A 13,655-nucleotide genomic window follows, 5' to 3' on the forward strand; every position below is an offset into this window, starting at 1 on the left:
TTGAACTTCAAACACTGCTATGAAATAGAAACTATTACACGTGCCGCAACTAAGGAGCCAGCAAGCTGCAACTAAGGAGCCCTGGAACCACAACTAAGGAGCATGCCTGCCGCAACTAAGGAGCCTGCCTGCTGCAACTAAGACCCGGTGCAACCAAATTAATTAATTAATTAATTTTAAAAAAGGAAACTATTATTATTTCCCATTGAGAGGGAAAATGGGTCCCCAATTCAGGTCTTTCTGACTGAAAATACTCTGTTCATTCTCAACGTGTCTACATCTTCACTCAGGCCAAGGTGGAAGTCACAAGTGACAAGCCTGGCTTGGGTTCCAGCCCTCTGAGGATGAGTCTTGCCTCAGCTTTTGTTGTAATGTCTGCAACAACTGATTATAAATGTTGCTGTGATTCTTGCACGGCTTTGCATGTGTTTTGAAGCCAGTTCCCCAGGCTTGTTTGAAACTCATATTTATTTCATTGCATTTTTAAAAAAATAAGAAAGAAATAAATGTTTGGACAACAAACTAGGGCTTATATATTATTCAGTAGGATAGGGAAGGATTCCCTACCTCATCTGGTAGGGAAGGATTAATTTTTTAAAAAGCCTCTTTTCAGGATCATGGGAAGTTTCTACCCTACTGATGTAACCAATCCACAGTCTAGCCAGTAAGAACAAGACAGTCTGTTTCTTCACATCCTCTCAATTTTTTAAAAAAGCCTCTTTTCAGGATCACGGGAAGCTTCTACTCTTCTGATGTAACCAATTCACAGTCTAGCCAGTAAAAACAAGACAGTCTGTTTCTTCACATCCTCTCAAATTCTGGGTTATATCATTTAACATTTGCAAAGCCCATGGGCTAAGCAGTTTCTTTTTGTGAGTATAAAAGAGGTTGACTAGCTTGTTATATGTTTATTTATGATTTGCTTTTCATCTTCTGAGAACTGCTTTTTTAAATATATTATCCATGTTTTTAATAGATGATTCGTGTACTTATTGGTCTTGAAGTACTATTTTCAGATTAAGAGTAACATCTCTTAAAAAAAAAAAGAGTGTATATGTATAACTGATTCACTTTGCTGTATACCTGAAACTAACATTGTAAATCAACTATACTCCATAAAAATTTAAAACAAAATAAAATAAAATTACCCTGTAAAAAGAAGAATAAAACAAAACAAAACAAAACAAAACAGGAGGAGAGGCAATGAGGCTATACTAGAACAAAGTTACTATATTTTACCAGAATTAAGTCAGTATTAGCCTGAAGTAGCTTGTGGAAAGTTAAAGGTGCATATTGCAACCTAGAGCAATCACTAATAAAATAACTATTTTTAAAATAGCTTTAAAAAAATCAGAGGAAGGACTTCCCTGGTGGTACAGTGGTTAAGAATCCGCCTGCCAATGCAAGGGACACGGGTTCAATCCCTGGTCCAGGAAGAACCCACATGCTGCAGAGCAACTAAGCCCGTACACCACAACTACTGAGCCTGTGCTCTAGAGCCTGTGAGCCACAACTATTGAGCTCGTGGGCCACAAATACCGAGCCTGTGTGCTGCAACTACTGAAACCTGCGCACCTACAGCCCATGCTCTGCAACAAGAGAAGCCTCTGCAATGAGAAGCCTGCGCACCACAATGAAGAGCAGCCCCTGCTCGCCGCAACTAGAGAAAGCCCGCGTGCAGCAACGAAGACCCAACGCAGCCAAAAAAAAAAAAAAAAAAAAATCAGAGGAATTAAAACACACTAAAAAATATGTTTAACACAAAGGAAGGAAATAAAGGAGTAACAAAGGAATAAAAATGAGACATATAGAAAACAACAGATGGCAGGCATAAACCCAATCATACTGATAAATACTTTAAATGTGAAGGACTAAATAATCAAAAGGTAGAGTTGTTAGACTAGATAAAAAGCAAGATCTAACTATATGGTGCCTACAAGAGACACCCCTTAGACTCCAAGACACAAAAAGATTGAAAGTAAAAGGATGAAAAATATATTCCCTGCAAACAGTAACTGTAAGAGAGCTGGAACAGCTATATTACTAGCAGAAAAACTAAAACTTTAAAGATAAAAACTATTACTAGAGATAAAAAAGAACATTTTGTAATGATAAGAAAATCAATACATCAGCAGAATATAACAATTATTAATCTATATACACTTAATAACAGAGTCGTAAAATATGTGAATTAAAAACTGACAGAATAGAAAGGAACAATACACAATTCAACAATTATAGCTGAAGATTTCTATACTTTTCTCTTAGTAAATGACAGAACAACTAAACAGAAAATTAGTAAGGATATAAATGACTTGAACATCATGATCACCCAACCTAACTGACATAGATGGAACACTCCACCCAACAACAAATCAATACACATTCTTTTAAAGCACACATAGCATATTCTCCAGAACGAATCATATACTAGACAAACACATCACAAGAATGGAAAACTACAGACTAATATTTCTCATGAATACAGGTGTAGAAATCTATGACAAAGTATTAGCAAACAGAAACCAGTAACATAAAAAAAGATATATACTATGACCAAGTAGGATTCATACCAGGAATGCAGAATTGGTTTAACATATGAAAATTAATTAATATAATGCTCTATATAAATAAAGGGCAAAAACGCATGATCATAACAATAGATCAGAGTTTCTCAACTTCAGCGGTATTGACACTTTAAATAAAGACAAGCACATCTTTGTTGTGTAGAGCTGTCCTGTGTAGTGCAGAATGTTTACAGCATCCTAGACCTAAATCCACTAGATGCCAATAGAACCCTAGCCCCAAGCTGTGACCACTAAAAATGTCTCCAGACATTGCCAAATATCCCCTAGGCAGCAAAATCATCCCTGTTTGAGAACCACTGAAATAGATGCATAAAAAAACATCTGACAAAATCCCAATACCCATTCATGTAAAAACTCAGCAAGGTGCAAGGTAAGAAGAGAGAGGAACTTCTTCAAACTGATAAAGGGCATCTAGGAAAAACCTACAGGTAACATCATACTTAATGGTAAAAGACTAAATGCTTCTCCTCAAGAGTGAGAACAAGACAAAGATGCCTGCCCTCACACTTCTTTGCAACAATGTACTGGAAGTTCAAGCCCATGCAAAAGGCAAGAAAAAAGAAATTACAGTCATCTAGAATGGAGGAGAGGAGGAAAACGAACTTTATTTACAGAGGACATAGCATTATATATTGAAAATCTAAGTTATCTACTAAAAACTACTTGAACTAATAAGTGAGTTTAACAACAACAAAAATCAAATGTCCCATTCACAACAGCATCAAAAAGAATAAATTACTGGGACTTCCCTGGTGGCGCAGTGGTTAAGAATCCGACTTCCAATTCAGGGGACACGGGTTCAAGCCCTGGTCAGGGAACTAGATCCCATATGCATGCCTCAACTAAGATTTCGTGCGCCACAACTAAGGAGCCGGCGAGCTGCAACTAAGGAGCCTACCTGCTGCAACTAAGACCTGGTGCAACCAAAAAAAAAAAAAGAATAAATTACTTAGGAATAAACTCAAAAAAGGAACTGCAAGGTCTGCGCCTAAATCTATAAGACATTACGGAGAGAAAGTAAGATCTAAATAAATGTAGAGATATGCTACATTCATGAATTGAAAGACTCACTATTGTTAAGATAACAATTCTCCACAAATTGATCAATTGATTAGTGCAATCTCTATCAGATTCCAAGCAGATATTTTTGTACGAGTTGACAAGCTGATTCTAAATTTCCAAGGAAACATGAAGAAACCAGGATAGCCAATAAAGCTTTGGGGGAAAAAAGGTTGGAGGATTTACCCTACACCTTACTTATCATACTATACTTTAAGAAAAGATAAACTGGGTTTTATCAAAATTAAAAACTTTCACTTTTAAAAAGACACCATTGGGAATTCCCTGGCGGTCCAGTAGTTAGGACTCTGCGCTTTCACTGCCGAGGGACCGGGTTCGCCCCCTCGTCGGGGGAACTAAGATCCCACAAGCCACATGGTGCGGGGGTGGGGGCAAGACACCATTAAGAAAATGAAAAAACAAATCACAGATTGAGAAAATATATAAATATATTTGCAAATCATGTACCTGATAATGGACTTGTATTCAGAATAAAAAATTCTTACAACTATAAATGGAGTATAACCTTTAAAAATTGTGAATCACTATGTTGTACACCTGAAATTTATATAATATTATAAATCAACTATACCTCAATAAAAAAAAATTTGTGTGGGGGGGGAAGAAGACCTACAACCCAATTTGTAAAAATGAATAAAGAATTTAAATAGACGTTTCACCCAAAAAGATACACAAATGGTTAATAATCACATGAAGAAACAGTCAACATTATTAGTCATTAAGGAAGTACAAATCAAAACCACAATGAAATATCAGTACACACCTAGTAAAATAGCTATAATAAAAAAGACACCATACCAAGTGTTGGCAAGGATATGAAGCGTCCAAAACCAACATTTATGGCTGGTGGGATTATAAAATGGTCAGCCACTTTGGAAAACAGTCCGGCATGGCAATTTCTTTGAAAATTAACCAATTGTGCTCCAAGGTGTTTCCCCAAGAGAAACAAAAACATATGTCCACACAAAGACTTGTAAGCAAATGTTCATGATCTATAATTATTCATAATAGTCAAGACTGGAAATAATCCAAATGAATAATCTACTGGTAAATGGAGAAACAAAATGTGATATAACCTGTGATACTGTAGTATAATAAGAAATAAATATTTTGGTCTTCATCCCCAGCTCCTGGCTAGTACTCCTAAAACCTTTGTAACTCCCTAAGCAATAAAGGTGCTAGGAGCATCTTTTGTTCTAATATTTGGTATTTGACTCCAGTTCCTAAGAGATCATAAATGCCTTGAAATTTACTGGGTGATAGGAGCGTCTCTAGTTCTAATGAAGCAACTTGGTGGGTTCCTGGACAGCTTCAGGACGGGGGCATGGTCACCAGAAAGATCAAGCCATGATTAAGGCTTGGAACTTTCAGCCCCACCCCCATCCGTTGGGTAAGGGAAAAGAGAGGAGTTAGAGATGAGTTAATAATACTCAATAACATTTATGTGATGAAACCTTGAAAAAAATCTCTGAAGTATGGGGTTCAGAGAGCTTCCAGGTTAGTGAACCCATCCATGTGCTAGAAGGGTAGTACACCTCAACTTCGTGGAGACAGAAGCTCCTGCACTGGGGACCCTTCCAGACCTCACCCTATATACCTCTTCATCTGGCTGTTCATCTGTATTCTTTATCACTTTCTCTTTTATGTATATAAACCAGTAAAAGTAGTAAGTGTTTCCCTGAGTTCTGTGAGCATTATAGCAAATTACTGAACCTGAGGAGGGGGTCGTGGAAACCACCCGTTTGTAGCCAAGTTGGACAGAGGGGTGGATAACTTGGGAATCCACTACTCGTGATTGGTGTCTGAAGTGGGAGCAGTCTTGAGGGACTGAGCCCTTAACCTGTGGGATCTAACACTAACTCCAAGTAGACAGTGTCAGAATTGAATTGGATTGTAGGGACACCCAGCTGGTATCAGAGAATTGGTCAACGTGGGAAAAACATCCACACTTCTGGTCACACAAACATCATGAGTAGCAGAGTGTAAAAAGAAACAGGGTTTTTCCTTTTTATACCTTAATGCTACTCAGCAGTAAAAAGGGGCAAGCTACTGATACATTAAAAAACATTAAGGAACCTCAAAAACATTGCACTAAGTGAAAGAAACCAGACACAAAACCGTACTGTATTAATCTGTTTATATGAAATCTCTAGAAAAGGCAAAACTAAAGACACAGAAAGTAGATCAGTGTTTGCCTGGGGTTGAAAGCAGGAATTGATTGTAAACAGGTAAGAGTAAACTTTTGGGGGTGAGGAAGGTGTTTTAAAATAGGATTGTGGTGATGGTTGCACAACTGCATAAATTTACTAAAAACAGGATATTCCCTAGCAGTCCAGTGGTTAGGACTCGGTGCTTTCACTGCCGAGGGCCTGGGTTCAGTCCCTGGTCGGGGAACTAAGATCCTGTAAGCCTCGCGGCGAGGCCAAAAAAATTTTTTTTTACTAAAAATAATAACATTGACCATTTATAATCGATGAATTTTATAGTATTTAAATTATAACTCAATAAAACTGTTTTGAAAGGGTTTGGATGTTACAGCACTGTCAAATCACTATAAAAGAGTTTCTAGGGACTTCCCTGGCGGTCCAGTGGTTGGGACTTCACCTTCCAATACAGGGGGTGCTGGTTCAATCCCTGGTCGGGGAGCTAAGATCCCATATGCCTCGTGGCCAAAAAAACAAGACATAAAACAGAAGCAATATTGTGATAAATTCAATAAAGACTTTAAAAATGGTCCACATCAAAAAAAAAAAAACTTTCTAAACACTCTCCATTTTAAAATATTTCTCTAGTTCACAGATCATACTTTGAGAAGCACTGATCTAACTGACTTCTGCTAGGTGTTGGCTAAAAGGCTTGGAGCAATCAATAGCTGCAGCTGAAATTGACCTTAATTTAAGCCATACAAGTTTAACTCCACTAAATATTTCATTAAATAAGAAATTTACCAGTACTACTGATATAGGAAAATATGGAAACATAGTCTACTGTGGAATAAAAACATAACTCATTACAAAATGACACTTAGTAAATGAGTTGTCACTAGAGAACAGAAACTACCATAGTATCTATCTTTTTAATGTATTTTAACTAAGCTGATAAAGTCAGTATAATTATTTGGACTAATAAAACCCAAAACAATGAAATTTTAAATATATAAATGAATTAAATGAGATAGAATTTTATAAGTATTTTGTATTTTGGGGGGTTCAAATATCAGTTATATGTATGTATATATTTGTTTCAGAGAAAGTCCTAACAACATATAAGCTTTCTTTTGTTTCAACTAAGTGTAAATCTAGGCTATGTTCAATCGAAATTTGTTAGCACTTAATGCCTATGATGTGATCTAAAATTTATATTCATTTTACAGCAACTGGATAGCAGTTATAGAAAGCAATGATACTTTTTTATAGCTCTGGAACAACACAGGCATGAAATAAACAAAGACTCTATAGTTTTTAAAAGGTCAAAGCAATCTGAAGTTAACTTTTTTAGGAAAAATTAAATGCTAAACTTTTTAGATGAAATTTTAAAAACTTTTCAGTTGATAAATCTCACTCCACAGAAGATTTCAGCTTCTTTAGTAATCTAACCATTCCTTAGATCTCAGATTTTCTTTATACAGGTTTTCTATACAATGAAACTACAGCTTTCAAAACCACAAGCAGCTCTGGTGTATTGTTTTCTTATAATGAGATTTTTGATTTGGCCAGTCAAAATTAAGTTTAAAAGCATTTCCTTCAACCTAAATGTCCATCAACAGATGAATGGATAAAAAAGATGTGATACACACACACACACACACACAATGGAATACTACTCAGCCATAAAAAAAGAATGAAATAATGTCATTTGCAGCAACATGGATGGACCTAGAGATTATCATACTAAGTAAAGTAAGTCAGAGAAAGACAAATAGCATATGATATCACTTATATGTAGAATCTAAAAAAATGATACAATGAACTTATTTACAAAACAAAAAAGACTCACATACATAGAAAACTAACTTATGGTTACCAAAGGGGATAGTGGTGGGGAGAGATAAATTAGGAGTTTGGGATTAACAGATACACACTACTATACCTATAAAACAGGTAAACAACAGGACCTAATTATAGCACAGGGAACTATACTTAATATCTTATAACAACCTAATGGAAAAGAATAGTGGGTGTGCGTGTGCATGTGTCTGTATATACCTGAATCACTTTGCTGTACACTTGACACTAACACAACATTGTAAATAAACTCTACTCAATTAAAAAAAATTTTTTTTAAACATTTCCTTCATATTTAACACGTGAGACCTGGGTCCACAGCTTTGTTTTGAATTAAAAAACATTGACTTTAAATTGAAAATTAAATTGAGTGAGGGGAAAAAAATCCAGGATAGCTATGGTCATTCTTTTAACAAACATATTCCAGTTACGTGTGACAGTTCTAGTGCTATGTATCCCTTTACATTTTCGCAGCTATTCTTGGAAAGCTGAAAAAGTGACTTCATAGTCTTTGTTGTCCCTTCCTCCTTATAACTACTCTTGATATTTCTCGACTCTTTGCAACTTATATTTTACTTTATACAAAAAGCTAGAGTCATAATCCCGGAAGGAAAGCTAAAGAAGGAATCGATGACTAGAAGCATTTACTCTTGCTTCATTTCCTGCCTCCGAAGAAACATCAACTCACAGGATATAGAATATCCTGTAGTAAGTTATCTCCTACCCCTTATAACATATGTTCACTCTCCAAAAAGTGCACTTTCAAGATGCATTTGGCTTTCCTAAAAGTATATTAATAAGTTTATAAGAGTAGAAAAGGAACTGTTATATGAATTAATTCCCAAACTAGTAACACAAAAAGCTATAATCTAATATCCACAAATCCTTAGGTAGTTAAAGGCACAACAGATAAAGCTGTGAATGTTCCATACTCTTCTAAAATTAATTGCAGTCATGACAGAAAGATAAGTTATAACTATCAGTAGTACTGCACTAGGTGAGGAAAAGCATAACATCACTCAAAACTATGTACAGATAGAAATGGTGATCATTACTCCACAACTATGCTTTTAACAATTTATGCCCACATGGAATCTTACCCTTCTGGCTTTGTTTCCTGGACATTTCAGGTTTTTTTAATCTCAAAAAATACAGAAGAAAAGTATCCTTTTGCCTTGTCTTGGTTCTGATTGTAGTGATCTCTGATTTAAAAACAGGCAACAGAAGGCTGTAGTTGGAGGTGATAAATATAAAAATCCTGGTTATTCGAAATTCTGTTCACTAGCTGTTGGTCTCCTTTTCTTCTCTCGTATCAACTTCTTGTCAGGAAATATCATTGCAGACATTCATGTCTCTTTTTCCAGGGAGATTCTGGGGGGAAAACACACACACACACATATTCACTATTACAGTAACAGTTGTACAAAATTTCTAAGAGATATCCACAGGCTTTATTTTATACTTTTTCTAAATGAAACTAGTTATTAAAAGAAAGTACTCTAGAAAGAATACAGTTGTAAAAAGCAATATTTTAATTAACACAACATTTTAAATCAACTATACTTCAATTTAAAAAAAGTTTCTCAAAAAATAAGAAATCACTGTAAACCTTAAAAAAAAGGCAATATTTTGCTCTTTAAGAAACTTTAATCTTAGAATCAAACCATCTTCTTAGTTCAGAAAGCATGTTTTCTTATTCTTCTTAGCTTGTATCTAACTCAAAATCTTATCCCCAACCTAAGTGTCCATAAAAAGGAACGTAATAGGTGGATGGACCTAGAGTCTGCCATACAGAGTGAAGTAAGTCAGAAAGAGAAAAACAAATACCGTATGCTAATGCACATATATGAAGTCTAAAAAAACGGTACTGATGAACCTAGTGGCAGGGCAGGAATAAAGACGCAGATGTAGAGAATGGACTTGAGGACGTGGAGGGGGGAAGGGGAAGCTGGGACAAAGTGTGAGAGTAGCACTGACATAAATACACTACCAAATGTAAAATGGATAGCTAGTGGGAAGCTGCTGCATCGCACAGGGAGATCAGCTTGATGCTCTGTGACCACCTAGAGGGGTGGGATAGGGATGGTGGGAGGGAGATGCAAGAGGGAGGGGACATGGGGATATATGTATACTTATAGCTGATTCACTTTGTTGTGCAGAAGAAACTAACACAACATTGTAAAGCAATTATACTCCAATAAGATATAAAAAAAAATCTTATCCCCATCTCTGCTTCACAGACTAAAATAATTACTTCTTATCATTCCCTAAGATCTCTCTTACCACCTGCTCTTCCTGTCCAAATCAAGGGTCTTTTCTCTTCTTCTAGAATTTCCTTTATCTAACTGCTCCTCAGGTTTCCCAGCTCACATATAGTTGCAAGACACTTAGGGTGGGGAGGGGGTGAGTGGGGAGAGGAGAGGATAAGGGGAATTTAATTTAATAAGGAAAACTGAAACATCAAAATTTGGATTAGTCAATACTACAGAAAGCTTTTATAAGTTACAAAGATACAAATGTTTTTTCTCCCATATTACTGAACATTTAAAAAATACATGCCCAGGGACTTCCCTGGTGGGGCAGTGGTTAAGAATCCGCCTGCCAATGCAGGGGACACGGGTTCGAGCCCTGGTCTGGGAAGATCCCACATACCGTTGAGCAAATAAGTCCACACGCCACAACTACGGAGCCTGCGCTCTAGAGCCCACGAACCACAACTACTGAGCCTGTGTGCCACAACTACTGAAGCCCGTGTCCCACAACTACTGAAGCCCACGTGCCTAGAGCCCGTGCTCCACAACAAGAGAAGCCACCGTAGTGAGAAGCCCACGCACCACAACCAAGAGTAGCTCCCGCTTGCTGCAACTAGAGAAAGCCTGTGTGCAGCAACGAAGACCCAACGCAGCCAAATAATAAATGAATGAATAAATAAATAAATAAATAAATAAATAAATAAATAAAAATACATGTCCAAGATTTCTGGGTAAAGAAAGCAGGAGGAGGATCATAGAACTCTTATACCTGGACACCTGATAGGATAAACATTTTACAAAATGCAACCCAAGAAGGAAATGAGAGTGACCTTATATGAAATACTTTCCAATGTGGAAGAAGGAGAATGAAAGGGATAGTCATGGGTAAGTTTAAAAAAAAAAATCCATCAAGAGTAAGAGCCTCTTAGGGCATTCCCTGGTGGTCCAGTGGTTAGGACTCTGCGCTTTCACTGCCATGGGCCCAGGTTCAATCACTGATCAGGGAATTGAGATCCCGCAAGCCGCACAGTGTGGAAAAAACCTCACAAAACTCTATAAACCACTATGGGACCTCAGGAAAAGGAGGCTGAACCTCTGGGGCTTGCCATCTTCCAGGGCATTAAGCCACATTGGGAGAATCTGCCAAAGCTTATGTTAATACATGGAATTTACCACTGGATAAAGTAGGCTTGATAGAAAACATTTTATGAGATTTTAGAAAAAAGAACAGAATTCAAATCATCAAAAATGATTAAACTCTTCAATGGCAAGCTCTTCTCTACCTTCATGCCCTTAGCTTGAAAAAAGGATGAAAGCAACAATCAACCACTAACCATAGTTGATAAGCAAGATTGGGTGGGGATAGGTCTCAAATTAGGTGGGAAACATATCAAGGATATTTCAACGATCTCTGTCAAACAAAAGGTATAAACAGAACTGTTCCACATAAAACATAAAGAAGATCAATAAAAATGACACAGCAACTATCAAATCTCCAATAACAAAAGAGAAAGACAATGAGAGAGAAGAAATTACTACGCAGCAGATGAAGAACCCAACCTGGAAAACAATCTAATCCCGCAAAACCAAAAGAGATTCTCCCTTGAATACTTATTTGAATACTTCAAATAAGAATTTAGATACAGGGCTTCCCTGGTGGCGCAGTGGTTAAGAATCTGCCTGGCAATGCTGGGGACATGGGTTCGAGCCCTGGTCTGCAAAGATCCCACATGCCACGGAGCAACTAAGCCCGTGCGCCACAACTACTGAGCCCACGCTCTAGAGCCCGTGAGCCACAACTACTGAGCCCTCATGCCACAACTGCTGAAGCCCGCACGCCTACAGCCTGTGCTCCACAAAAAGAGAAGCCACTGCAATGAGAAGCCCACGCACCGCAACGAAGAGTAGCCCCCACTCGCCGCAACTAGAGAAAGCCCGCGCGCAGCAATGAAGACTCAATGCGGCCAAAAAAATAAATAAATAAAACAAATAAATTTTTAAAAAAAGAATTTAGATACAATAAAATAAGAGCTAGGAAATAAGTGAAAGAATGAATAAGAATAGGGGCTTCCCTGGTGGCGCAGTGGTTAAGAATCCGCCTGCCAATGCAGGGGACACAGGTTCGAGCCCTAGTCCCCACATGCCGCGGAGCAACTAAACCCACGTACCACAACTACTGAGCCTGTGCTCTACAGCCCGCGAGTCACAACTACTGAGCCCGCGTGCCACAACTACTGAAGCACGCGTGCCTAGAGCCCGTGCTCCGCAACAAGAGAAGCCACCACAGTGAGAAGCCCACACACTGCAATGAAGAGTAGCCCCCGCTCGCCGCAACTAGAGAAAGCCCTCGCGCAGCAACAAAGACCCAATGCAGCCAAAAATAAATAAATAAATAAATAAATAAATAAATTTATTTAAAAAAAAAAGAATGAATAAGATTAAATAGAATGAAAAGAAAGATGTCTGCAAAACTGAAGAAAACCTGAAAAACAAAACACCACAATTAAAGATTCAATAAGATGTCAGAAACAGCAAGAAAAAGAACAGATACAGAGAAAACAGAATGAATGGAGTGGAGAAAGGCTTTCAGAATTAAAAAAAAAACAGAAACAGATATTAAAGCAATTGGAAGATAATATTAGAACATAAAAATGATCCAATCTAAGGATAATTAGAATAAATATAACAGACTCAAAAAACATAGGACTCAATAAAGGGAACAGAAAAAACATTCACAGATAATATACAGGAAAATTCCCTTAAAACAAGGGACCAGTATCATTCACTCCCCACTGCCAATCCATCAGAAGAAATCCTATCTGTTCTACCTTTTGCATATACCAGAACTGGACCGCTTCTTACCTTCTCCACTTGCTACCACCCTTGTCTAAGCCACAATCATTTCTGACCTGCATTGCTATAATCAAGACTGTAATAGTCTCCTAACTGGCATCCTGAGCCTTCTATTCTGCCACTCTCTGGCTTCTATTTCACATGGCTGCTTTTAAAATTATAAGACATTATGTCCCAACTCCACTGTTCAAAGCCCTCCAGCAGCTCCCCATTTCATTCAAGGTAAAAGCCAGAGCCCTTAGAGTGGCCTAAAAGGTCTTATCTGCTCTAACACCCTGTCCCCATCCTTGCTTTATCTCTCTGACCTCACGTCCTACTACTCTTCCTCTCAGGTACTCCACACCAGCCACACTGGCCTCCTTACTGTCCCTTTTATAACTTAAGATATGTTCTCACCTTAAGGCCCTTAAGGTGTTGCCTCTGCCAGGAATGTTCTTCCCCTAGATATCTACATGGAATACTTCCTCACCTCCTTGAGGTCTTTTCTCAAATGTTCCCTTCTCTGTGGTTATTCATGAGAAACTACTGAACTTAGGGTAAGAACAGAGAGAGTCTGTGGCATTATTGCCTAAAGCTATTCCCATCCCCAGAGGTCAGTGGGAAAGGTAGTTCTACCAAGGTGGCGAAAGCCATGAAAACCAGCAGCTTCACTGACAGAGAGGGCTGACTTGATTTAAAGCAAAGCACAGAAAAACCCCATGCCTATCCGCATTGTCAGTAAGAGTTTGCATTCTTGGTGGCAAATGAAAAAGCAAGACCAAGGGCTCAGCTAGCCTGAGGTTGCTGTCATAGTGCAAGCAATGGACCAGCAGACTAGACAGAAATTTAAAAAGGGACTCTGGAAACGAAACTTAAGGGACCTTGATAAATGCTCTACA

General features: G+C 37.8%; 1 protein-coding gene across 2 annotated transcripts in view; it reads right to left on the reverse strand.

Moving 5' to 3' along the window:
- The window catches only part of SPATS2 (spermatogenesis associated serine rich 2), a 138,752-nt gene that overhangs the window by 67,174 nt on the left and 57,923 nt on the right, over window positions 1–13,655 (reverse strand). For both annotated transcript variants that reach the window (XM_007179303.3, XM_007179304.3), the window contains exon 2: window positions 8,773–9,043. In XM_007179303.3, the coding sequence (XP_007179365.1) occupies window positions 8,773–8,797 (25 nt within the window). In that variant the 5' untranslated portion in view covers window positions 8,798–9,043. The remainder of the gene's footprint in view (window positions 1–8,772; window positions 9,044–13,655) is intronic.

The sequence above is a fragment of the Balaenoptera acutorostrata genome, chromosome 11, assembly GCF_949987535.1.
Source record: "Balaenoptera acutorostrata chromosome 11, mBalAcu1.1, whole genome shotgun sequence".
NCBI lineage: Eukaryota > Metazoa > Chordata > Mammalia > Artiodactyla > Balaenopteridae > Balaenoptera > Balaenoptera acutorostrata.